At 39.9% G+C, this 25,830-nt stretch overlaps 1 protein-coding gene across 1 annotated transcript in view; it reads left to right on the forward strand.

Annotated features, from left to right (window-relative positions):
* Positions 1–25,830, forward strand: part of PIK3C2G (phosphatidylinositol-4-phosphate 3-kinase catalytic subunit type 2 gamma) — a 209,812-nt gene that overhangs the window by 176,210 nt on the left and 7,772 nt on the right. The window contains exons 29-30 of the mRNA XM_059816945.1: positions 3,614–3,689; positions 11,088–11,182. Coding sequence (XP_059672928.1) covers positions 3,614–3,689; positions 11,088–11,182 — 171 coding nt within the window. The remainder of the gene's footprint in view (positions 1–3,613; positions 3,690–11,087; positions 11,183–25,830) is intronic.

Below are 25,830 nucleotides of genomic sequence, written 5' to 3' on the forward strand. Positions count from 1 at the left end.
CAGGCTATGTAAAAGGGCTTTAAAGAGGATGTTGATGGAAAAGATTGTAAATTATGTTCACTCATTTTCAAGCATACAGTGAAAACCAGGACCAGAGCATTGTTCTAGAGTGACTAATGTTTTACACTGTAAAAGTAATCAAGTTTGATAAGAGCTTGCCATACTTCATTTGTATTTTATTCACTGGCGCTACTTGGGATTTGCAGAGATGAGGAGATAGCTCCAGCACTGCCCATATGGAGGTACATAACACAGTGGTACAAAGTGCACCTGAGGTATGTGGGTCCCTTAAACTCCCACCACTCCCATACTCCTGCAGCAAGGCATCCAGCGGAGCCAAAATGGGGAGGGTTCAAAGTCCTCTCTTTTCTTGCTGTCTTTTCCTAAACTTATAAAAGCTGCAGCAAGGTCAGCTTTTTCTAGTTTCTTTCTTTCCTGCTGATTCTCCATCCTGTTAAAGTATAACAGGTGCATGGGTGTTCTCTGACCCCAAATCTAGTCTAACACAGCTGAAAAGAAAGCTGAAAGCAGAGGAGAGGCTGCTTTTCTTTCTAATGAAATTAAATTTGGCTTGAAATCTGGCTGTGTTTCACTAACAGCAGAGTGCTTTTCTAGTTAGTCTCTGATGGAGGGCAGTAGACAAATTCTACTGTGCTACAGTGGTGCAGGGCTGTGCCAGCTCTCCTGATGCCACTGAAATTGCTTATTTCAGTTGTATCCTAGTGTAAGTGAAGGTGGAATTTGTCCCTTTTGTGTTTAATGGATGAAAAAAGGTCATGCATGACTTCTACCCAGACCGACATTGCTGCATCCATACATACCTGGCTGCTCCCCAATAGGCTAATGTTATTGAGGGACCTGGAAAAATATCAGCATTACCTATTAAAGATTGTTGTCGTATTAGGTAAGAATGGTTAGACAAATGATAAGAGGCTTTCCTAAAAATCCCTAAATGGGCATTAATTTAGGGAATTTCCATTTACCGATTTAAAGGTATGAATTCCAGGGGTAAAAAGGGTAGGTGATTGCTTGTGGTCATCCTCAGCGCCCGCCTATCTGCCAAGACTGTCACAGGGTCTCTAAGATTCCCATCTATGGCCACATCTTTGTAACAACAATTGTTTGTTTAGAAGTGGACTCTATCCAAGTAAATACAGTGCGCTTTTGATCGTAGGTATGTCCAAAGCTCTGATGTGCCTGTTTCTATTTAGCAGTGTAATTAGATGCATGCTTAACTCTAAGCTTAGCTTCAGTCCCATTGCCTGGGGTACAATTTATTGAAGTCCCATTGATTTAGGAATCACCTGAAAGTTTAGCATGTGCTTTGGTGGTCTACTGACAAAGGGTGAAGTTAAGAAAGTGCTTACACACTTTCCTAGTGGAAATCTAAACGGTGAACTCCTGCAGCAGGCAGACTAACACAGTTCAGGGAGAAATTGCTGTCTGTGTACAGATTGCTTATTGCCACAGACATGTAGATCTCCCCCGTTGCTTTTGAAGCACTTTGCCCTGGATAGACTGCTACATCTGCCCCTGCAACTTGACCTGTTCAATTATGTTTTTGCATTCCATTTGCCAACATTAGCCTTGCTGCTTCCCCACATGCTTCAGTACCTGTTGAGTACAATGGACGCACAGACAGGGAAATGAAGTTAGTGCTGTGGCACCAGCAGTGTACATGCCTGTTGTGTTCATGCCTGATGTAAGCTCTGCACGAATTCCACTTCTGTACTTAAACCAAATGTAATTTTTTTCAATGTTGTCTCCTTTAGAAATTAGAATTATCACCTGAAACAATCTTTGCACCTCCTGTTTACAAACCTCCCTGTTCATATATTTCCATTTATTACTGAAAGACTAAGTGGAGAGGAAGCAGAACACCAGGCTGCTCAGTGTAGAATTTTTTATTTGTCTTTCAAGTCAGTTAGTGTATCCTTCCTTCCACCTCCTGCTCACTTCTCTCAAGATCTTTGAACTCGAAGGGCTACTTAAGTTTCTCTGCTTATTTTCATGCTGTCAGATAAAGGCTGAGCTGCCAAAAATACACTCTTTCAACCCTTGAGATTTCCTACACTTGGGACTTGTGCTGAAAGAGCAAATGGAGATCCCACAGGGAATAACTCGGCTGTTTAAAGCTACTGGAAGCTGAAGCAGGTGTATGGGCTTTCCCCTGGAAGCTGTCTTCACAAGATGAGAGGGTAATTAGTCATGCTCAGAACAGACAGGTATATTGGCAGTCCCCTGCTAATAGCTTAAGGATTTGTCATTCAGTTCAAGGAAAACAATTCTGTTGGTTTATCCTTTTTTTTTTCCTGATTTTTCTTTGAAAGAAAATATCAGTGTGGGAGGAAAAACTCCAAACAGTAGAATGAAAAATAAAAGGCAACTGCTAAAATAAAACCAGATTGCTAAATCTTATCTCTATACTGAACATACACATCTTGTTCCTCTGTCTGTAGTAACCACATGTTAACTCCTCACTAGCTGCGTTTGTCACTAAACGCTTCCTTTTCTTTTTTCTTTGCACAAATCATGCCACATCTTGTCACATTTAAACAAGACAAATGCTACATGAAGTACATGTCACTGATAAGAGACACACTATTTTCTATGGCCTGGAAAAAAACAGTGGTGACACTTTAATGCTAGAATCTGAAAAGTCTCTTGTTCTACCCATTCATTACAGTGTCAGTCCAAGTAACATCAGTATGAATGTAGCCATTCTAACTGTCTTAAAGAATGGCCACTCTGAAATATGGCTTTATGAAAAAGCTAATAAAATGCAATTACTGTCCACCTTTGATTCAGAATCATAAGAGTCCATTTCAGAATTCACATTTTTATTGCCTTGCACAGTACTCAAATCTGGGGATTTGGTTTATTGTTTTAATTCTCTACAGCTGAGTGTAACTACCTGTTATATATGTTCACTAAAGCAGCACAGGTCAGTACATAAAAATAAAAGTTATAGTGCAGTACATAAGGTGGATTACTCTTTTAAACAGGATGGTGAAATATGATCACCCCTTTCACTCCCTGTTGGTTTCTGCTCGGAGTTAACTCTGTATGGAGCTTTTCAGTGTGAGTGTCCATTAAGCTGCCATGTGAGGGAAGCATGCACAATATCTAAGCCTCAGGGAGGCACACATTAGGTCAGATGCTTGGGGTCAGTCCTGTGCCAAGGGCAAATTTCATGCTGATTACCCAGTACACGGCAAAGATGTTCTTCTGCATTTGTTTCACAGATGGGCTGCTCTGTAAAAGTAGTTGCAGCTGCTAATACATATCTCGAGACACTGAAGATCAAGCAAGAATGCAAATCTATGGCCCAAGTGGCACATTGCTGTTTGGAAGTGTGTTGACAGAAAGGGGCCAGGTAGGCACCGATGCAGCTTCCCTGAGCCAGTAGTAAGGGGACACCATTGTCTTCCCAGTGCCTGCGTAGAAGTCATTCCCTGGGGTCCTTGCCCGTGATCAGAGGGGAAAGGCTCCCCTTTATCGCTAACTCCAGTATACACATTAGAAGCCTACCAGCAATCTGCTTGGAGGGGAATAATTTAAGGAACAGAGCACAACATATGATATTCCCTAAAATATTTGTATTTTCTTTCAGAATGAGCTTGTACTCAGCTTCTTCCTGAATTGGTCCAAAAATACCTTGGCAGAAGGTTCATCATCTGTGACCTTAGGTAAGTGGATTACCAATCTTATTTATTTTCTAAGAAGGACTTCTTTAATAATATTAAATATAATGACACAAAGGTGAGTCTAAAGTGTTTAGGTGGCTTTTTTTTTTTGAAGATATAAAGATACCAACAAATAATTCCTAATTTCTCAAGGTCTCTGAAAATGTGTTAGTAACGTGACCTGTAGTTTTCTTTCACTTTGACATATTCTCCTCAGCCTTGCTTCATTTCTTTTTGAATAAATATACCTATATGCAAAGTAAAGGTTTATTTACACAAACTGTGGTAGGTTTCTTGTTTTACAAAACAAAATCTTTAGAGAAGAATCTGGAGGAAAGGACTAAGTTGTGACAAAGCACATTGTGTGCTTGGGCAAGTGAAGAAAATTAGGGATGACTTCTGAAGTCATTTTCACAATGAGTGGAGCAGGTAAATAACAGAACATTATGTTAATGCCTAGACATACATTATTAATGATAGTGGTAATTCACTTCTTACTAAATTAGATTCTGCATTGTTCTCTTAGCCTATCTAAATACTTAACCCATTTCCCTCTTCTGTCCAGCACCTAATTTAATCTAATCTCTGGCATTACAGCATTAAAAGCCAAAACATAAACCATAAAATGTAAACTGTGAATGTTTAATGTCTTCCACTGCATGAGTTCTGCACTGAAAATAATCTTCCGTAGTCAGTTTTTAGGCAAAACAAAATCTCGTAAAGAAGCCTGCAGCTGCACTCAGCACCACAACAATTCAGCTGGTTGTTATGTGCTCCAAGTGATAGGATAGTTTCCAAGATCACCAGTTACCCACATTTCAGAAAGGAGTGCAAGTATCTCTGCATATTTAGTTTGCATGTCCATTAAGTTAATTTAATCTCTCTGCAGACAGAGGCTTCATTATCTCTTTTGCTGGGACCATTTTTTTTAATCCATCAGAACAAGATAAATCCCATTCTGGCTTCGCAGCCTTTGGAAGATTCCCCCTGTGTAGAGTTTATTTGATTAGGGCATACCATTATCATATTAAATCCATTATGACTATTGGAAATTACTAACGGTTGCTCTAAGTTTTACAAAGGGATGAGGAGATAATGCAAAGATGTCCTAGGTGTTAGGAATATACAAGGCTAAATCTTGACACAGAAAATCCAAACCAGAGTTCAAATGTAACATGTAGCCTGGGTCCATGGGCTTCCTCTCTCTGTAGACTCTTTAACAGAAGATGCAGACGTGTGAGAGTGAGCTGGGGCATAAAGGAGTTAAAGTCCCAGGTCTTTAGAAGGATTTTGACATTTCAGTAATATTTAGGTGCCTATTTATTACAGAGAATCTGGGTGTAAAAGTCTTACGCAAAAGCATGAACCAAGCCTGTAATAAAGTTGAGAAATAAATTACAGTCTCATAATTCCTACAGTGGTGTCCCGAGCCAATATAGTCTGAAGGGTAAACCCTTTGTTTTTGTTGTCAATGACATCAAAATCAGAGAAGAGAATAAAGAAACAGGGGTAAGAATGTGTTTAGTGGGTGTTTGATGAAAGCTATGTGACAGGTAACCCAATCTGCTGGTTCACTATACAGTTAGTGGAGATAGAGGTCACAACCTGGTCGCAGGAGATTAGTGTATCTCTGGCCTCAAGCAGTGTGGTTACAGAGGGATTATTTTCTTCCTGCTCAGGAACTCTGCCTGTTAAAGTTTGGACACTTCAGTTCTAGACTCAGGACAAAACCTTTGTTTAACACAGGAGGGAAAAATCAACAGAAAAACCACCTCCCTTTGGCCTAGAAAATTCATTGCTATCATTTATTGATAGAATACCAGTAGCACACAAGGTCCAAATCAGGACCCAATGAGTTTAGACTCTGTAAAAACAGAGAACAGGAATAACGAGCCAAGTTGCTCTGGGTATGGCACCACTTCTGGTCAGCAAGGAAGGGAATGCACCTGATCGACAGTCAATTGCAGTGAACTGTGGAAGTAGGTGAGCTTAGCTGTAAATGAGCTTGCTCAGCTATCAGAGGAAGACCAGCCATGCACGTGCTAATTACCCACCTGAAAAATTATTTTTGCATATGTTAGTCTATTCTTCACCCCTTGCTGTTGGAGTTAGACTGCTGCCGTACCCCAGCTAGCTCACTTCGATCTATGCTCCATGGCATTCTGTACCCTATTATCATCCGTCCTGTGTGAAGGAGAAGACACAATTCCAGTTAAAGCAGGAGGTGGCTGATCACGCCAAGCTGCCAGGTAGCAAACAAAGAGTCGCTGGGAAGAGCACAGTGGCCTTTGGAGGCTCTTGTTTGAGGGTGCCCTGAAACACTCTTGATTTCAAAGTAAGCCCTGCAGTAATGCCATAGTCAGTCTGTGGCAGGAATAAAGTTCACTGAGCCTGAAGGACAGAGGCAATTTCCAATGAAAGAATACATCCTTCACCCAGAGCTTTCACTGCTTTATGAGCTTATAAGGGCCTTAATTTTTGCCTGTTTTGAAGAATAACTCAGGTTTAATACAGGCTGTAGCTTTCCGTGAATCTGGTGATTTCTCTCTCAGCCTTTACACAAGCAAATCATCTGTCTCTTAGTTAGGATCAATATAAAATAAAATGAATGCCCAATAGAAGCAGGTTATGAATTTTGATCAAGACAGCATCTTTCTCTTACACTGGTTTAATTTACAAATGTTGTAGGTAATTACACTTACTAAAGTAAAATAAAAATTAAAATTTATGAATTTGTACTGTGCTCCTAGCAATGAAGAGATTAAAAATCAGTGCTAAATTTACTTTGACATGAATACTGATTCAGTACTCCCAGTGGGGTGAATTCTGAATTATATTGAATATTGTCAGCATTTCATTATACTGAGCTCACTACAAGGGATTGAGAGCAGATAGCAGGAATGATTTCACAGACAGCCTTTCATAAAAGCCCTTTAAAAAAAAGAAGAAAGAAAATCTATCAACATCATTTTTATATCAATCTTGTTTATTTTTCTCTCTTGAGTTTATATCTCCTGAAAATATTAATAATTCAGACTGTTTTGCCAAAGTTATGAAATCATGAAGTCTTTGCTATTGGTTATAACAGTGCACAACCCAGGTCCAATTCTGGCATTTTTGATTAGTGCTCCACTCATTTCAAGGGCTGCTCTCCATTTAGTGCAGTAGAGAAACTGGCTCTGTGTCCTTCTAAAGGAAGATCCAAGCTTTCCAAAAAGAATATCATATGGTACCCCTCTCCGTGCAGAACTGCAGTCCTAATGGATAGTCCCTCAGGAGAGTCGGCTATTTTGTTCATGTTACATAGTGTTTCCATCTGCTGCAGTTGCTCATTCTCCATGTAAAGCTTTTGCCACAAGTTGCGTTCCTACTTTAGTTGCATTTAGGCTGTTTTGCTGGCTATAAGCACCTCTTCCTGGCTTGTGGGATGAAACCAGTGAGATAGTCAGTTAAGGTATTTATAGCTGAAGTTTGGTACACTGGAGGCTCATAAACCCAAGCTGTAGCTAAAGGAGGCAGATGGTTGGCTTGGGGCGTTCAACCCTTGCCTTGAAAAACCAAACAGGTTCCTGTACCCTTTGGTGCCAGATGTCAAAACAGGCTGTCACCAAGAAGAAAGGTCTAAGAAAAATCTGAGGGTGCAGAGCGCAGAATAATACTGAAGTCCCTAATGGTAGTGCTGTGACACTTGGTTAATTAGCGTTTTCACATTGCTTTCCAGTCCACGTGTGAAATGCAATGTAGTATTAAATTATGGTTTCCTTATTGATTTTGTCAGTCTTTTGCGTAGCATCTTCCTTGCTGTTTATATTTCTCATACATTGTGCAAAGTGTAATGCAGAGCTTATTTTAAAATGCTGCTAATGAAAACATTGGACGAATGATAGAATATAGAGCTGCTAGAAAAGACCATCTAGATAAAGAAAAGAACTGCATACTTGACTACTCTGAAGATCATTCCACCTTTGGTAGAAATCTGAACACTAATTGCATTAATTTTGTCATTCAAAAAGAAGAAAGGACCCACAGTTTTCTACTGTTTATGTTCCTTGATAAAAGAGATTATAAACTGGCACAGTTTTGAGGTTTTCTGCAGTTGGGATTGGTGGCTGACTTCCACTGCAGAGGACTGGGACACACAGGCACAAGTCACATAGAAAAATGCTACGAGCACTCTAGGGTCCTCGTTTAGTATTTGACAGCTTTTGCACTGACACCAGTGAGCGAAGAATCAATCCCTGGGAAGGAAATCTTGCTTCAGCTGAAGTCAGTGGAGCTTCGTCCTGTATCTACAACAGACTAGCATTTGGTCTTTGTCTATAATGCAGTGCAAGTAGAGCATGACTGTTCTTAAAAATGCAGGGCCTGAGCTCAAGTCCATCTGCCCAAGCTGGATAGACTGGAAGTAATTATTGTATGTGTATTTTATTATCATTTGAAGCTAAAATCACCCAGACTTCAAAGAGGCTAGGATTTAGCACTGAATGTGGGAAAACCTAAAATATAACAGCTGAGTGTACCTACCAGTAGCTGTCTTTTATTATGAACTATAAGCGATAGAAGTTTCTTCCGTGTTTATCAGATTCCCTGCACTCTGTTATTTTTTTCTTTTCCATACTTTTAATTTTTTTGGTTTTTTCCATTAGTACTCAATTTGTTACATAGCAAGAGCAAATATTTTAGTAATAGCCATGCCCATAGTGCCTGTTTCAGACTTCATTTTACAAACTCAGTTAGATATGCATTTTCCCCTCCCATGTTTTTCATTATTTTCAGCTTGGTTAGAAACTATTTACATTTGTGTTTTTCTGAATGAAAATGCCAATTCCCACAGAGAAATTCCTTGACTGGATATAAGCACTCACACTATAAAACTTAAGTAATGCAGAAAAAGGCACAGGTAGTACTGGTAGGAGAGGAAAGGCGCAGTGTTCAGCTGAATTATAATGATGAAAATCAGCCTCTGAAATCTGTTCCTCTTGCTAAACTGCTCAGGATGACCCACTGCAATTCACAAAATTAACAGAGCCCCGCAAGTGAATTGTGCCCTTATGTTAAAACACAACTCCCCTTGTGTCACACTGTGTTTAATGGCCTAGGAGTCTATCTTTCCTGTTGCAACTTAAAGGAAAAAGGACCCACAACATAAAAAAAAAAAAGTGGTAAAATGGCTTTGCATGATGGCGGGAAGAACTGATTTTTGTGGGCTTTTTCTTACCCTGGAAAAAACTCAGCATTGTCTGGTTCACGAAGTTTTCATCCCCTATCCCTCCCTGTCCTTATTTGCATACAACAAGAAATGAAATAAGGTACAGTCTGGCTATGTGATTTATCAAAGTTTATAAAGGAGAATAACAAATGAAGAACTGCACCTCGGCCTTCTAAGTCCCAGCTTAGTGATTTCTTCGTAAGATTTCAATTCTTCAAGAATCTGTTTCAGGACCTTCTCTAATTAGGATGTGATTAAAAATGTATTTTTATAGTCTCTAAAGGGAAGAAATTGGAGATGGATTCATATTCTAAAATTCCAGTCCAAACATCAGAAACTCAGAAGTGTAGATATCCAGGCTGCCTGGAAAAATTATATTACGGCAGTTGTGTGTACACACTGTGTTATTTTTAATTCATTTGAATTCCTTTCCTTAGGATAAATGGCAATTGCACTAGTTCTCTAGCTGTCAATAGTACATGACACCACTGTAATTCTTAGCGGTTATTTTAGCCTCTGTTCACTCCAGAGGTTACACATTTGGTTTCTTTAGAAAAATACTGCCACTGTAACTTACTCATTATAACTTCCCCTCCGCTGCCTCCTCTGCTGAATAACAGAGTAAAGGCTGAGGAGAGGGAGTTTGATTTCTTGCTCTTACAGCCTTGGCTGTAACAGCTCTGGTACACATGTGGAAAAGAGAGAGCAAGAGTGTGACAGAGAGTGCACAGGTGTCTGCTGAGGCTGAAAGGAAGACGTGGGAATCCTGCCTGCTGTTGAGGATGAACAGTTCTGATACTCTCTAAAAAGCCTCTTCTTGCTAGTGCATAACCCTCATGTGTGATGGCAGTTCTTTCATTCTCATCATCCTTTCTCATTCCTTCCGCTTCTTAAAAGATATGTTTCTATTTAAAGAATTAATTACGACTATTATTGTTTTGTCTCATGTCATTATCTTACCCTGCGGTGGGTTTAAGGGTGGTGTGCTAGTGGCAGGGATGTGCATGTAGAGGAGCAGGACTTTTCTGTCTGAGGTCTCAAGGTCAGCTACCTCTTTAACAGGGAGGCAGGCAGAACAGATCCCAGCTCATGAGAGATCACTATTTTGTCGTAAGGTTTGCAGGATTGAGTTCTTATTTTTGCAGGTATAGTAAATATACGATACTGGTTGTAATACAGCTTTGGTCTGATTAAATGAAGCCCTGTTTGTGCAAGTCAAACCAGGCTAGTTCACACAGGCAGTGTCTGGACTGTCTTTGGTGATGACCATGTAGTGCGAACCCCGGGTCTCAGACCAAGTAGTGCAAAATGGCTCATGTCCACCCTGCTCAGGCTTAACACTGCAAAATAAGAAGGTCAGATATCGAGGAGAGGTTGCTGTGTTCACCATTGCCTGTATACTGTGGTAAAATCCATCTGTATTTTCCCTGCTGTCTCTGTGGGGCAGGTAAGCCACATTACTTACCCACCTTCAAGGACACACCTTTTTGGCAGTGAAGACAGCTGGCTCAATGCCTCCAGCAGAAAGAAGGAACAGGGTATGCTTAGTCATTTCTTCCACATTATGAGACTGATCCTTCTTGCTTGGAAACTGAAAAATGTTTTTTTCAGTGGGAACAGAATCAAACTGTAAATGCATCTTAGTAGAAAAATCTATGAAAGCAAGGGGTTGCATGAAAATTAGCCTGGAACAGGAAAAATACAGAATGAGGAAGGGAGAATTTATATATCATAGATATAGATGTTGTTTCTGTAACAGTTGTTTTGGAACTGGCCTGGAAACTTGCTCTTTCTTTTTTTTTTCTTTCTGCTGGCAACTGAAAAAAAAAAAAAATCCAGTGTTTTTAATCAGGCAGAAGAATTGCAACAATACTGACTACTGTCATCAATGATTGCCAACCACACCCCCAATTATTTGTTACTCAAGCATAAATTTCCCACTGAAATTCAGATTTATGGCAATTAGAAAACAAAAAAATCTCACTGTCAATGTATAAACAGGAAAGAAAATGGCCATGCCTGTCAGACCACTTTCTTCCATCACACTCCTTATCCATGTTTTCCAATTTCATCCCTGATTTAAGCACACAATAGGTTCTTTTTGTATATTAGTTCATGTGTACTGCAATATTTTACAGGTGTACTTCCACTGAGCTGTTAACTAAAAAATCAAACTATCTGGCCTTTTTTAGGTCCTCAATCAACTGATCATAAGCCTGGAGTACAATTAGCCATATCCTATGAGAGCACCCGTCTAACAATAATGTTGAAACACATGAGGAACCTTGTGAGTATTTTTATCATAATCTTTAACTCATAAGTCCTTGCATTTGCAGAGTACTGTGAAAACATTAATCCTCAAACATCCTTTCTGAGATAACTAATTTTAACTCAAAAAAATTGTGATGCTGTTCTGTCATCATTTAGCTCTTGCTTTCTTCCTTTGAGCTCGTTCAGTATAGTTACAGGTATGGGACAGATACAGAAACTGGGTTTCCTTAATGACTGGTAATGGCCTTTTCCAGGCCATATAGAAACCCAATTTTAATGATGGTTTTGGCCCTTTCAGCTGACACATTTTGATACCAGTCAGACATAAGGCATCACGCAGCTGCATGACTTTTTGTAGGATGTCAGCCTGGCATTATTGATTGATTATCCATACATCTCTTTCAAGTCCGGCATGAGTGGTCTATGAACAGGGAAGAGCTCGGCAGAGGGAGTAGTGCTGTATTTTAAGAAGCAATGTCATTCGGTGGGGTGATGCTCAGCTTTGTAACACGCTCTCTGTCACAAGGCTAAGTGGTAAACGCTGTGCGTTCCTGGAGCCAGACTATGAGAGGGGGAAGCTGGCAGTGTTCCCGTAGCACAAGACAGGTGAAATTGGCTGATGAGGATATCTTGAGAGATCTAGCTGGTGCCATGTGCGATCTCTCGGCTGAAGCAGCGTGTCTGCTGTTTCATAATGAGTTCAGCCGCCTAGATGTGCTCTTGAATTCCCAATTGCTCAAGTCTCAAGTAATGGCTGTGGCAAAGAGATCCTTCACTATCTTTGTTTAGCTAGGAGATCAAAGCATTTATTAACTGTTGCGGGTTCTCATTGCACACACTGATGCCACCTCCAGCCCAAACTGGATTGCAATCACTTTCCCTAAATGGGGCCAAACTGAGGAGCTTATGTGAGCACCAGCCAGTAATAAAATGAGGCTGAATGTTTAAGTAGTTGTATGAGACACGTGAGGCTTACATAGCTCCAACTGTTCTCCGTTGACTGCTCTGGCTTCTGATCTACAATTCAACCATGTTCATTTTGGTCTATAACATCCAATAAGTCCCTGTCCTGAGAGACTTGTCTTTTGTTTCCTGTGTGCCACCTTGACAGGTGAGATCATCCTCCACTGACAGGTCCAATTTACACAAACTTACCTTTAGGATATAGTATAAGACCCTCTTTATTTTTTTTATTGTCCTTTTTAAAGCTAAGTGACTTTGATAAACTTCTGGTAATGTTCTAGTTGATGGGAGGGGTATGTTTAAGTGATTGCCATGCTGATGATGTCAGTGTGAGTTCAGACAGGTGATGTGGAGATGCACACAAACAGACCTACAGATGTTGGAAATAGTCTTTCTCCTTGTTTCCATTATTTTTAGTGTATAGGCTCCTAACAGTGTTCTTTAACTTAGAACATTCCAGCCATTTAATTAAATGAAAATAAATTACAGCATAGATAGCTGTGTATAGCAAAAATAAAAGCCAGGGTTCAGTTCACTTCATTATGGAAAGGGGCAATGCAACTTTAAGTTATTGTCTGGCTTTTGAAAGTAGGTGACTTAAATCAAATCCATTTTAGTGAGCTTGCAGAGAAGTTGTAGGAGTCCAGTTCAGTAAGACTAGTAGTGATTCATGACTTGAAAATAAGGTCATTCTTTTAGCAGCCTAACTTAGGCAATCACGTTTTTAAATCCCGGGCTTCTGATTCCTTCCTTCCATCCGGCCATCCATCCATTGTCATCTGATCTGAAATATGAAATAGTAGTGCTTTGAGGTACTGTGATACTGCACTGCCTTCAGACTAGTAACCTATAACAGAAAGGTTCTTTATCCCATTAATAATCTTCTCAGCTTTCCAGTCATAGAGATCAATCTCTCTGACATGCTCTCTTTTCTTTTTCCTTTCCTTTGCTTTTGCCTTTTTTGGTTGAGCTGAACAGGGATTTTAAAAGTATGCCAAGATCATATCTTATTCAAGACATGTTAAAGCTATTTCAGGTATATTCAGTCTTTTGCAGACTCTCACTAATTATATTTTAGTGGTTCATCTGTGCAGAGATTACTTTGCTATCTTGTTTTATTTCATAATTTATAGTAAATAATTTTTGTGCTGCTCTACCCCATTTAATTTATCTCTTTATAGAGATTTTATGATGTGTTCAGATGTGAAAATAATTGTAGTGGGCCAAATTAATCCCAAATGTAGCTTCATACAACTGACAGGAATTGTGATAGAGACTTTTGATCCATGTAAATAAATTTTATTTACTATTTGTGTGTGTTTACTTCTAGGGGTTTCAATAGGGAATCTAGATCCTGCTGTGCAAATCCTATATTAATATACAACGCACAAGAGAATCCCTAAGGAGACGGTATTGTTTATAGCCATTGTCAAGTGTCACATAGGTTTTTTAAAGGACGAAGTCGAAATAGTGCAATACTATAGCTTTGCAGGTTTTTTTCATGAACCCCATTCATGTGGGATGTCATAGGCAAAAAACGCTATAGCAGTTGAGAGAGCATTGGTCTGGTGCAGACCTGCCAGAGGACTGTCTTATGTGTGTGCACGTGTGGACTCCGCAGTGCAGGCACTTTTGATCTGATGCATCCACATGTGCCAAATTTGCTGCAGATGTACAAGTCAGTCATCCCTAGATCTGCTTCAGAATGTCCTCTCCATTGTCCTCTCATCAACATTTCAGTCGTGTTACGAAAGCAGGTCCTGCTTGAAGAAAACTCTATCAAAAATGCTTCAAAGACCAACAATGGAGAACAGCCTTATAGATTTTGCAGCTGTAAAGGACCATTAATCTAATCTAATCTAACCTCGTGTAAAGCACAAGCTATATTTTTTCAGACAAAAACTTGCATGTAGATCAGCAATGCAGACAGAAAAACTGTTTGAACAGAGAGATGTAAGACTGGTTGCAAATGTTTGTCTGCAGCTTAACACTGTGGGTGCCCAATGAAGACAAGTTCTGTTAAATAAATATTTATAAGATACTAACAATGTTTCAGTCTCAAGATTTTCCTCAGCAATTCATAGTTTTATTTGAATCTTGAGATTCTGTAAGTCAGGTGACTCATATCAGACTCATTGCTGAGGAAAAAAACTTTAAATCCCATTTTCAAACATACAAAAGCTGTGATGCTAATAAAATACAATTTTCCAAACATGTATATTACATAGTTTTAAGTCAGCCTCTTGGGGCATTACTTGTTCCACTCAAATGCAGACCGTGCAACACTGGGCACTTTATGCATAGTCAGTACAGGCAATATTGCTTTAATAAAGTGAAGCTGGGCTAGAAGGAAACCTTTGTGTAGGAATGAAAACCAGAAAGGTTATATGGAGAGACCAGGAGAGTTTTCCTCTGGAGTCATGGAGGATGCAGCAGCTGGAGGGGATGAGATAGGGCAGGCTTCTCCTACAAACACAATAGTGCAGTACCTGGCAAGTGCACTAAGTGGTCTTAGGAGGAAGATACAGGAGCCCTTGGGGAGGTTTGTTTTGGCATGAGAAAGGACTTGTTAGCTAAGAACAAAAGCAGTCCAGTTGTGGCAGCACAATACCCAGCGAAAAGGCAGCAGGCGGGAATGGGAGCAGAGGGGGAGTGCTAGGAGGAAAGCCTGAGAGTCTACCTTAAAAACATAGGCTCCTAGGTCTGCATAGTAGCTGTGGAGGTGGATTTATGAAAATTGAAAGACACGTGGGTTTTGAACTTGAAATGCTGAAGTTCAGTTCCATTCATCTGTATCAACCAAGACAGAGAATGGGGGATATCAAGACCATACCAGATCTTGCATAGAGCCGACTGTGGGCTGGCTTAGTACTGCACACCCAGAAAGACCCAGGCTACCTACTGCTGCACTGCTGGGTTGGCTCCTCTGTTCAAAAAGACACTAGAGGCAAAAGAAACAGCCATTTCTGAAGTTCAGCAAAGACTGGCTAATAGATTTCTTTTCCTGCTTCACAGAGAAGCAGAAGGGAACAGTGGTTTAGTGTTGGCTCAGAAGGAAGTCTGCTTTGTCTGCCGACTTCATTGCCATGACTTCAGGCATGCCCTGTTTTTCTAGATAAGCAGCTAAACTTTCAATCCTTGCTGCTAAACGTTTTTGCCCGTTACTTCTTGTGGACAGAATAACTCCTGAGGGGTAGTGGGGAGGAGAAACAAAGCCAACTTATCCTGAACTTCATGCCAATAAATGTAAAATGTTACTAGAATTCAGGAAAGCGTGTGTGGGTGATGAATTCAGAACCAATTTTAAAGGGGGAAAATTTGCTGGAAGAAAAATAAACTCCCACAGTACTTTCCAAAACTACTTCCAGCTTTCCTTTTATAAAAGCTCTGAAGCTGTCATGTACCAGTCGTGGTGATTAATGATTCTGGGATAGCTGACATGTGGGTAACGAATTAGTAATCAGCTTTAGGCTTACACAGACATCCAGCCTCTTTCCATTTTGTGTCCTACGCCATCCGAGTACAAATCACTTCCAAAAACCTTTGTGAGACATGATGGCTTATATGCTTTGGGAAGAAAGGTGAGAGCCAAGCTTTCCCTAAATCACAGGGATGAAATCTGTTTCTAAGCCTGCAGGTGCAGGGCTGTAGGGAAGTTCCCACATACGGTACAGGTAGGTGCTCTTGTAGGGAAGTTCCCACATACAGTACAGGTAGGTGCTCTTGTCCCTTTGCTGGGCTTTGCCTCTAGCTTGAGGTGGGTAAGGGGTGGGGATTTTGGTTCAGTCTTAGTTGGTTCCCATCGTTCCTCTCATGGGCCTGCTAACTTTTACACTTTATGAATATCATTATATAGATTTAAATAGAAAATACATTACCTGCCAGCAATGCAATGCCTGCCAATTAAATAAAAAGCCACGTTATCCTTTCAGAATATTATGAACGTATCCTGCTTTCTTTACTGCAGCCCATAGATCAGCCAACAGGGATTGGGAAGAAGTTGCAGAGGTAGGCCAAGCCTGGCCAGTCATCCAGGGATGGAAAACAAGTGGAAAAAATCTCTTTGAACGGAATAAAAGTTATTCAGAAAGCATTGGTGACAGAATGAAATCAGCAGTTTGGCTGATGGAGGGAGGTAACACATTCAAATGGGGTTCTCCCTAGACTGGCACAGAAAAACAGAATAAAAAGCCATGAAAAGAAAGCTCTTGTACCAACTCTAGCTTATAAAGAATTTGGATTTAATTTTATATTCATAGAAAATGCTTTTACTTCTAAAATGAATGCAAATTAGCTTAGATAGACTATGTTCTCTTTTTGGACTGAAAATTAGCTGAATGCCTGTAAAGAAAGGGTGCTACTACTCAGCAGTAGTTTAAATTGGGAAGAGATGAGGTCTGTTCTTGTGGCACAGGGATTACTGTTGGATTCCAACATATTTGTTATGAAAGGTGTTTGACAAATATGTTGTACAGAAAGTTGTGTTATTATTTCCTGTTAAACCCTTTAATCTGTCACAGCTGCAGTACTGCCTCAGCTCTAAATTCAAACTGCTAATTTTTAAATAAGTAATTCCCTACATAGCTGATATGTGCTGAATAAGAAAAAAAACCAAAACCAACAACAAACACTGTGCTCTGTTTAATAATATCAGTGATCTGGGAGATGAAGGTGAACATAGATTAAATTTGCCAGTGGTTGCAAATGAAGAAAACATTAAAAATAATAGTGGAGACAGACCAAGATCAAGAGAATAAAAGTAATTTCCAGAACGCTACAACCAGCTTGGACAAATGAAAAGTATTTCCTCAGGGAGGTATAGATCTGTCCCACAGTAATGTGAAGATAAAACAAGCAAATGGTGAGACATGAGGTTGCTATGAGAGATGCCAATGAGAAAGGCCAGATCGTGGTGTCATGGTGCAGAAAGAAAGCAGTTCATCTTTATAAGGCTTTGATAGTAAAATATTTCTCTCAGGACAATTTTTTAGAACTAGAATACAAGCTCAAAGAACAGTTCTCAGTAGGGTTACTTGGGACTGATTGATTCTTCAGGAGTGATTTATTGTTAACAAAACTTAACTTAGTGAAGAACAGCCTAGCAAGGACACAAGTCAATTGTGCAAATATTTAAGGGAGAAGACAGCAAGGTTCAAGAGGAATTATTTAGGACATGGAGCAAGAGCGTAATAGAAGTAATAAGAGGTAATTAAGGAGCAGAAATTGTGTGCATCATATAATGAAATGCTTTCTTACAAAGGGAGATGGAAAGCTGTAGAATAATCTAAAGAAAAGTGGAGGGAGCTCTGTACAGTTGAGAAATTAAAAATAGTCTGGATCAGGCATATACAGACTTTTTTAACTCATTAAGAAATTCAGAAGAAAAATAGTGCAGGGTGAAGACACAGATAACAGTGTCACTATTTCTTTATGCATTTTTATATTCACTTACTATCTGTGCTTAGGCAAGGAGAAAAAAGAATATGTATCTGACAAAAAGACAGAAACAGAACAACAGCATTCTCTTGTGTTTTTTTTCTCAAAGGCTAATTTTCTTTCATGCCCTCTAACAGTCAGCAATGGTGTTAATCCTGAGTGATTTCAAAAGGAAAGTGAAATGGGAATGTTGTCTTAAGTATTTGTTCTCCCCTGTGCTTTATTAAAAAGAGCAGAAATTCTGGGATATATGTTTCTAAGGTGCAAACTAGATCAGTCTTACCTCAGCCAGTAGGTAAACATAGACTCTGCAACTAAATATTCATCTAAAAATTGAATGTTCCAAGCACAACAATAATATAGGGTTAAAAGCAATGGAATTTATCTTCTTTACAGACTTAGTGGTAATTCTGGAATAAAAGCTTCAGAGATCTGTTCATGAAATCTGCTCTCTGCATTCTATGCCCTGCACCAATGTTGCTTATCCATAGAAAAATATAGTTTTAAAGCATGACTGAACCTTGATTTCTTTCATCTGTGCAAAAAAAGCTGAGTTTAAATGACCTAAAGATAGCAGTATAGCATGTGGTTCCAGAATCTAGAACACATCTTGTCACCTCCTTCTCTTTTGGAAAAAAACTCCTATGTGAGTCTTGCTCACATCTTCTACTGAGAGTTGTACATTTAATGCATTCATACTTCTGGTTATACAGTCACCTTCTTCTATATTATTTTTGCAGCTTTGGTGACAATTTTATACCCATATGGTGCTATGTGGAGCACCCAGTAATCTAGTCCTGAGCACTGGTGAAGTATTAGAGGGGTGTTAGAGCTCAGGAGCTAGACTGAGGGTGTCGTGGTTTAGTCCCAGCCGGCAACTAAGCACCACACAGCCGCTCACTCACTCCCCCCCAGGTGGGGTGGGGGAGAGAACCAGAAGAGTAAAAGTGAGAAAACTCGTGGGCTGAGATAAAAACAGTTTAATAGGTAGAGCAAAAAACACCGCGCGGAGAAGCAAAGTGAAAGAAGGAATTAATTCACCACTTCCCGTCGGCAGGCAGGTGTTCAGCTATCTGCAGGGAAGCAGGGCTCTATCACGCGTAGCGGTTGCTCAGGAAGACAAACGCCATTACTCCGAATGTCCCCACCTTCCTTCTTCCTCCCCCGGCTTTATATACTGAGCATGATGTCATATGGTATGGAATATCCCTTTGGTCAGTTGGGGTCAGCTGTCCCGGCTGTGTCCCCTCCCAACTTCCCGTCCACCCCCAGCCCACTCGCTGGTGGGGTGGGGTGAGGAGCAGAAAAGGCCTTGGTGCTGTGTGAGCCCTGCTCAGCAGTAACTAAAACATTCCTGCTTTATCAACATTGTTTCCAGCCCAAATCCCAAACACAGCCCCATACAATCCAAAACACAGCCCCATACTAGCTGCTATGAAGAAAGTTAACCCCATCCCAGCCAAAACCAGCACAGAGGGACACAAGGCATTCCAAGATATCTTTTTCTTTTTTGTTAGTTCAGAAACTGTAAACACACACAAAGCTGTATCATTACTTGCTGGAGCTAAATTCTAGCCCTCCTTGTCTGCTACTGCCAGCGGTCAGTAAAAGACATGAGCCTGTTTTACCTGACAGTTATAGTCACATTGTTGTACAAACTCTTCCCCATTTCATTTGGGATTGTGTCTGTCCTAATATACAACTCTTTCTGGATCATCGTGACAATAAATTATTCTTTTTAAACAGGGCGCCAGAGCTACATCTCAGTTCCTTCCTTCATCTTTCTGAAAGCGTTCGATTCTGGATTCAGAGCTGTACAGAAATAAAGGCTTGGAAGGGAAACCCTTATGACCTTCTGGGTATCACAGGCCAGCTTTCATTTTTTTTATTTCACAGTAAGCAGAGTTAGATGGGCTTTTCTCTCAAATGACTGAAACAAATCAGAAGCATTTTAAACAGTTCTTAGGAAGCCCTGAATCCTTTGGGATCCAGCCTGTTTCCCAGAACTGTCTTTCTCCTTACAAGAAAAAAACTGGTTTTGTTAAATATTTAACAAATAATTCTTGTTCATTTAAAAAAATCCCACTGTCTGTGGCCTTTGGTCTAATTGGAGTGGGATTCAGTTTGAAACTAAGATGCAAACATGTATGATGTGATGAAATTCAGTTGCCTGATCATGGCTGTTTTGAGTACCATGAAGTATCTTCCTTGACCTCCAATGACCACTCCAGAATGGTGCCAGTTTTCCATAAAGCCTGTCATATTTCCAACTCCTTACACACCTTTTGTCATCTGAGGTAACATGAGGCAGCAGTATTTCAGAAACTGGATCCTAATCCAGATGCCTAAGCTCCCATTTTGATCAGTGGAGACTTAAGTCGCAATTTGTTTTCCTAAACATATAGGAGATGACCCAACAACTCCCACCTGGCCTCCAGCTGCCACTGCAGAAGAAGAGGGCCTCATATAAGGCTTTTGTCATGTCTGAGGGTTTATGCAGATATCTTAAGCATCTTATGTGTCTCAAATGGTGTCAGACACCAATGTATGGGCAATTTAACCAAGCCAGCCAGGAGATGTCCACAATATGATGAGTTGAATCTCCTTCTGGCATCCCTCCTAGACAGCATTACAGAGATCTGCTTAGAATTCACTGAGAACTTACATGCTTTCCCCACATATGCACCGGGATAGGTCAACACCTCAGCATTTTTCCCCAGAACTGGTGTGTTCGTTGCAGGGCATTAGCTGTGAAGCTTCCCTTCTGCCTCCGTGACTGAGGGCTAGTTTTTCCCATTTGACAGACAAGAGACCTTGGAGAGTGTTGGCTGGTTCACTCTTTAGAGATTTTGTGACTCAGGACAGCTCTAGACCCTATTTTTGCCAGCATTGTTCTCCCTGTTAGGAATGCAGCATACCATCTTTTGTTAACAGCTAGACTGCACAAGTCCTTGCTACTCTACTACAAAGCCAAACCAGTAAACCTGCACTTTTTTTTTTTTTTTGCAAAAAAGCCTTATTTCACTTGGGAGGGAAAGGGCTGGAATAAACTACAGTGACAAAAGCACTTGTTTTTCATGAATTGGCAGCACCCACTGTTTGCCCATTTGGTGCGCTGACAAGCTACATGCAGAACAGGCAGGTAGACGAGGATGTTGAAGGTATTGGACTGCACAAAGTGCATAAGCTATATTTGGAGATTCAAATCAATAACACAGATAGAGCACCTCTGCATTTTTATCATAGTAAATGACAAAGCTGTCTGGAGGCTTGCTCCGCTGACACCACTGACACTACCAGATTTCTGAAAGGTAGACAATGCCTGCTCAAAAAATGCTTTCCAGAACTTCCCTGAAACAAAATATGTATTGTTCCGAAACAACATATCTTTTTATTTCCCTGCATTAAATTGAAATAAACTTAATTTCTTCTTTTGTTGCTTTGCCAGTGACCTCCGTGTCAGTGACCTCTGTCACAGTGTGTCACCTTAATGATTCTGTGATTCTGTGATTCTCTATTGATGTACATACCTGGATGCATGCATGAGATAGGAAAGAAGTTAGGAATAGGAATGAAGTCGCTTACAGAGAAGAGAGGGGAAAATTGGCATCAGAAAATACAATAAAATGAAATTTATCTTGCAGAGAAGCAGTTAAGTGTTTTCAAATTTTAGGTAAAAGAAGCAGTTGTTTGGGAAAAAATACCTTATTTGTGCAATCACTTTTGGTCAGTTGCTTTTCTGTTTTGTCTTGCCAATAGCAGACAGTGCAGGGTGCACCACAGAGATATAGTTGATTATCTTCTTTTGTAATTATTATTTAATTACTGCAAATGTGATTTTATTTTGAATTTTTTTGAAGTAATTTGAAAATATTTTGTGGCAGGAAAGCTAAAAGCTTAGTAGCAGGGTAGAATAGGGGTGTTCAGTGCTTTGGGATATGCAGAGCTCAAAGGAAAACCAAGGAAAGGTCTTCAGTCCCACATTAGGATTTACGAAGTAACAACACAACCGCCCGTTCACACAGCAATCACGTTTGTCCTGAAGGTTTATATATCTTATTAATCTGTTTCTGAAGGAACCTCTTGCTTTGTAATATCATTGTCTTAGTGCTGATTATTTTCTCAGCTCTTTAAATTTAGAATTAGCCCAGAGGATGTTATCTTTTTCAAAGGCAGAGGCTGTATTTGTTAATTAAGCTGCAGCTTACAAAGACAGGGTTTAGCCTTTCTCTGCTAAGTTACACAGGGACTCAGAGAAAGTGAAAGACAATGTAGCAGCGGTGATGGCTTTTCCACATTTCTTACTAGTTTTAATTTAGTAAAGATGCAGATAGTCATTTATACAGGTCACTGGGATGCAAGGCTGATTTCTTCTATGGATTTTTTTCCTAATCCTCCTTTATTGGATAATAATCAAATCTGCCTCATGTCTACACTTAATATATGAATACTTTGCTTGTAGCTGTGAAGGTTTTTTCTAACTATTTGCTATAGTGATACAATTTTTAAAGATGTAAGGATATCTCAATATTAAACATGAAGGAATATTTTATAGTCCTTTCTTCACTATGTAAAAGATAAATTCTCACAGCAGTGCATGTAAGAGAAAAACACAAGATGAAAGTAAAGGGTAGGAAAACTGAGAGTTAAAGCTACTGGACAAAGTGAATGATTTTTATTTTTTTTTTAGTTTGGGGGCAGTAGCTGAAATGGGAGCCTTTCTACAGCCTGGATTTCTTTTTTTCATTGAAGAAGGGGAAGAAAGCAACTGAGATTTGAAAATGTCCAGGAAATTAATTTTGGGGGAAGAAAGGAAGTTATTTATAGAGGTGGAAAGGTGGTATTAGTTAATGCAAGTTACCTTTGATCTTTCTTTTTTTTTTGTCACGATGGTTGAAAATGAAAAATGGGAAAGAGAGAACAGCAGCTGGAACTATCAAATGTTCAGGAGCCATCAATCTGTTTCACTCTAGGACAAAAGGTGTAAAAATATCTGCATGTCTAACACTAAGAGAAACTGATGACATGATTTAAATTTGAGGCAATAATAATCTAAAAAGAAAATTTGATGTTGCTTAGGAAGAGCTGAGTTTTAAAAAGTTTTACACTAAATTATGCCTAAAGTGCATTTTTAAAAAAACATAAAACTTTCCTTAAAATTCATATGAGTAAGGCCCAATACTCATATTGGTTGCTAAATAGGATAGTTTAATATGTGGCAAATTTTGAAGTAGTTAGGTCTTTTGTAATGCTAACAAAGAATCCATCCTTAAGGAGAGTTGTGGATGGTTAGTAATGATCAAGGGAGAAAAGTCATTAGGATAATGTAATTCTTGTGGAAAAATTAATTCAATTTCGTCCATTATTTCCCAGCTACAGCTAGTATATCTACAATTAAATTACACAGGACATAACCTATCTGTGTGGGTTTCTGTAAGTAAATATCAATACTTCTTTTGGGTTTGGAAAATAAAACTGGAGTGAAAAATGGAACACAGACATAACAGATACATGTCTGTATTAGGTTTTCAGTATTGAATTACAGTTGTGGAGAGAACTAAATCCAGAGTATTATTTCCTCTCCCTCGCTCCCCCTCATTCCTAAATATTTTCATCACCTTCTGCCTGACTTCGGAAGAAAATAACATTTCAAAAATAAACTGCTTTTTTAAACATATATACAGCCAGTTGTAACTGGATTCCTTAAAAGCATCAGTCATTATCAAGGTCAAGTAGGCAGGTCATTCTCAGAGAAAATTGTTCAGTCGTGGCTTGTCTGTATTTGAAGAAAGCACAGGGAATCAGCTTCTGAAGTCAACCCAAATTTTTTTATTGGCAGATCAAAATCACTGGGTTTTTTTGTCCATAGGCATAGCAAAGAGAGCTATGGCATTTCTGTTGGGAACTTGGTTTTATACCTTTCCAGCCTTACAGATTTTTTATAGCTTGAATTTATTTACAAGCATACACAATCAAAGATTCAAGATAGTAATTTAAATTGGGAGTAACTTCTTTTAAAGGAAGTAAACTTCCTCTACTTTTGAGTTGATGAAATTACTAGAGAATTAAACATAAACAGAATTCAATCTAAAGTTTTGGGGCTTTTCTGTTTGCTTGATCATAAGTACATTCAAGCTAAAAAGATTTTGGAAAGTAATTAAAGTGAAGGATGGCATTCCCAAGGTACCCTTTGATTATCCTTCTGGCCTGGACTATGGGCAGAAGTCAGTGATTTTTGACCCACTAATAATAACAAAAGGGGGTTTTGCTGGATTTCAGAATTACTTGTAAGTCTGCTAGAAATCTTACTCTCTGTTTATAATGGACCCACCGGAACAGATATTCTTTGGTGCGAATGAAACTGGCATTTAGGTCAGATATTCTTCATGTTCGCCTAAGTTTATAAATGTGCCAATGCAGTCTGAGTTAGAAATGTAAGGATAATCCAGGGGTTTTGCTCACTAAATGTGACACTGTCATCTTGACATCATCTCTAGATAGAAGAAAAAGCCCGATGTTTTCTCCATTCTCCTTTATTCAAAAAAACGCCCAACTCACATATGAAAGCCTGAGAAAGGACTAGTTTGCCCGAAAGCTTGGGATTTTTGCCTGCCATGTTAGTTGTCTTAATAAAACAGTTTACTCCAAATTTCACCTACTTTAGATTTAAAAAGGTATTTCTGCCGTGTTAATCCCGTTCTTGATTTCCCACTATGATCGTCAAACTGCCAAGATCCCTCTTTGTCCCCGGTAGGGAGGGTCTCACAAAGTACAGCTCCTTCCATGGCCATTGCAAGTCTTGTCTCAAGAAATCCTTCTGTGAAACAGGCTCTTCACGAGAAAAGATTCAGCTGTTGTGCCGGACAAAAGGGAAGCCAGCACAAACTCATCATACGCTACCCAGACTCTGCTCCTGTAAAGCCATGGCTGATTTATGCCTGCTCTTCCTCAGTAGCTTTGAATGATGAGTGTGTAGTGGGACAGAGCCTTTTGAACAGTTAGACACCCTCATTAGGTATTTCGTGTCGTATCAGGAGGCAGGGGAGGGCAGCTGAGAAGTGGAAAATGTGTTCTGGCTTTTGAAGAGTGCTCAGCTGAAGCTTTTTGATCACAGTGACACTGCAGATGGAAAATTGGGACAATTGTGGAATTTAGAGCGGCCTGTTTGCCTTTCCTCAGCAAGGGAAGATGAAGTGGGAAAATGTTGTCTGTAAAGCAGGGAGGGGGAAACCCAACACCCAGCAACCAGAACCAAGATCTCTAGTTGGAATTCAGGTGGCTGCAGTTTAAATTACCTCTTAAGAGTCTGGCTGCTGATTGCTACTATTCATGAAAAGTGGCTTTGTTTTAGTTCTGAAAGATCCCAGAGCAACTGCTCTGCCCTGAGTTTTCTTCTCTGAATCGCTAAAATATTCTCTTTTTTGATTTTCTCTCTTGGCCCTCTCCTCCCACTCACCTCTTTCAACATGTGTTTAGCTACATTCAAAGGGATAGCGAGGAAGTAGTTTTCTGTCCTCAGATTTTGGGAGGAGTAGGCTGGCAGAGGAAGGTTAGTTGGCTAGATAATATGCCAGCGTTGCTAGCAGGGTACAAGCAGCAACTCAAAGGCATAGTGACAATTTTATGTGACTTTTTTTTGATTCATCACATGCAGTTCTGGATACCCCGGTCCTGTTAAACAATCACAGGGCAATCAGCTTGGATTCTTTCCCTGTCAGGTGAATGTCAGACTGAGCCTGTTTCAAATGCAAATGATGCTGCTTGATCTGTGCCTTTGCTGTACTGAGGTGCGAAGTGGGGCACAGCACTTGTGACTACACCCTGTCCTAAATCCGCAGCTCAAGGGGGAGCAGAACTGCACAGTTGCAGCCATCCTCTCTGTTACCTTTCTAGCCCTCTACCAACGGTCTGGGCTCCTCAGTCCAGTGCCCTTTACAGCTGCTGCTGACCTCAACTTTTAAAATTAGCTCTGACATGGTTCCTGGTTAGGCAATAGACTGCTGGGATGATTTATAAAGCCTGACATTTTACAGGACTCTCTCTGTACTGTATTCCCATGCTTGAGATAGTGAAGATCGTTGTGCTGGGCCTCAGCAGTTGAGCTGATAAGGTCTTCTTCAAGAATGACCCCCCCCTTTTATTTTTAACCATACTCCCTTTTTTGTCTGAAACAACTAAAATCTGTTGACCTTCAAGTTACAGCGATGCTTATCTATTCATTGAGAAGGGAAGAGCTTGATTACAGTTAGGATCCCGGTTGCTTGG

The sequence above is a fragment of the Gavia stellata genome, chromosome 4 (assembly GCF_030936135.1).
Source record: "Gavia stellata isolate bGavSte3 chromosome 4, bGavSte3.hap2, whole genome shotgun sequence".
In the NCBI taxonomy this organism is placed as follows: Eukaryota; Metazoa; Chordata; class Aves; order Gaviiformes; family Gaviidae; genus Gavia; species Gavia stellata.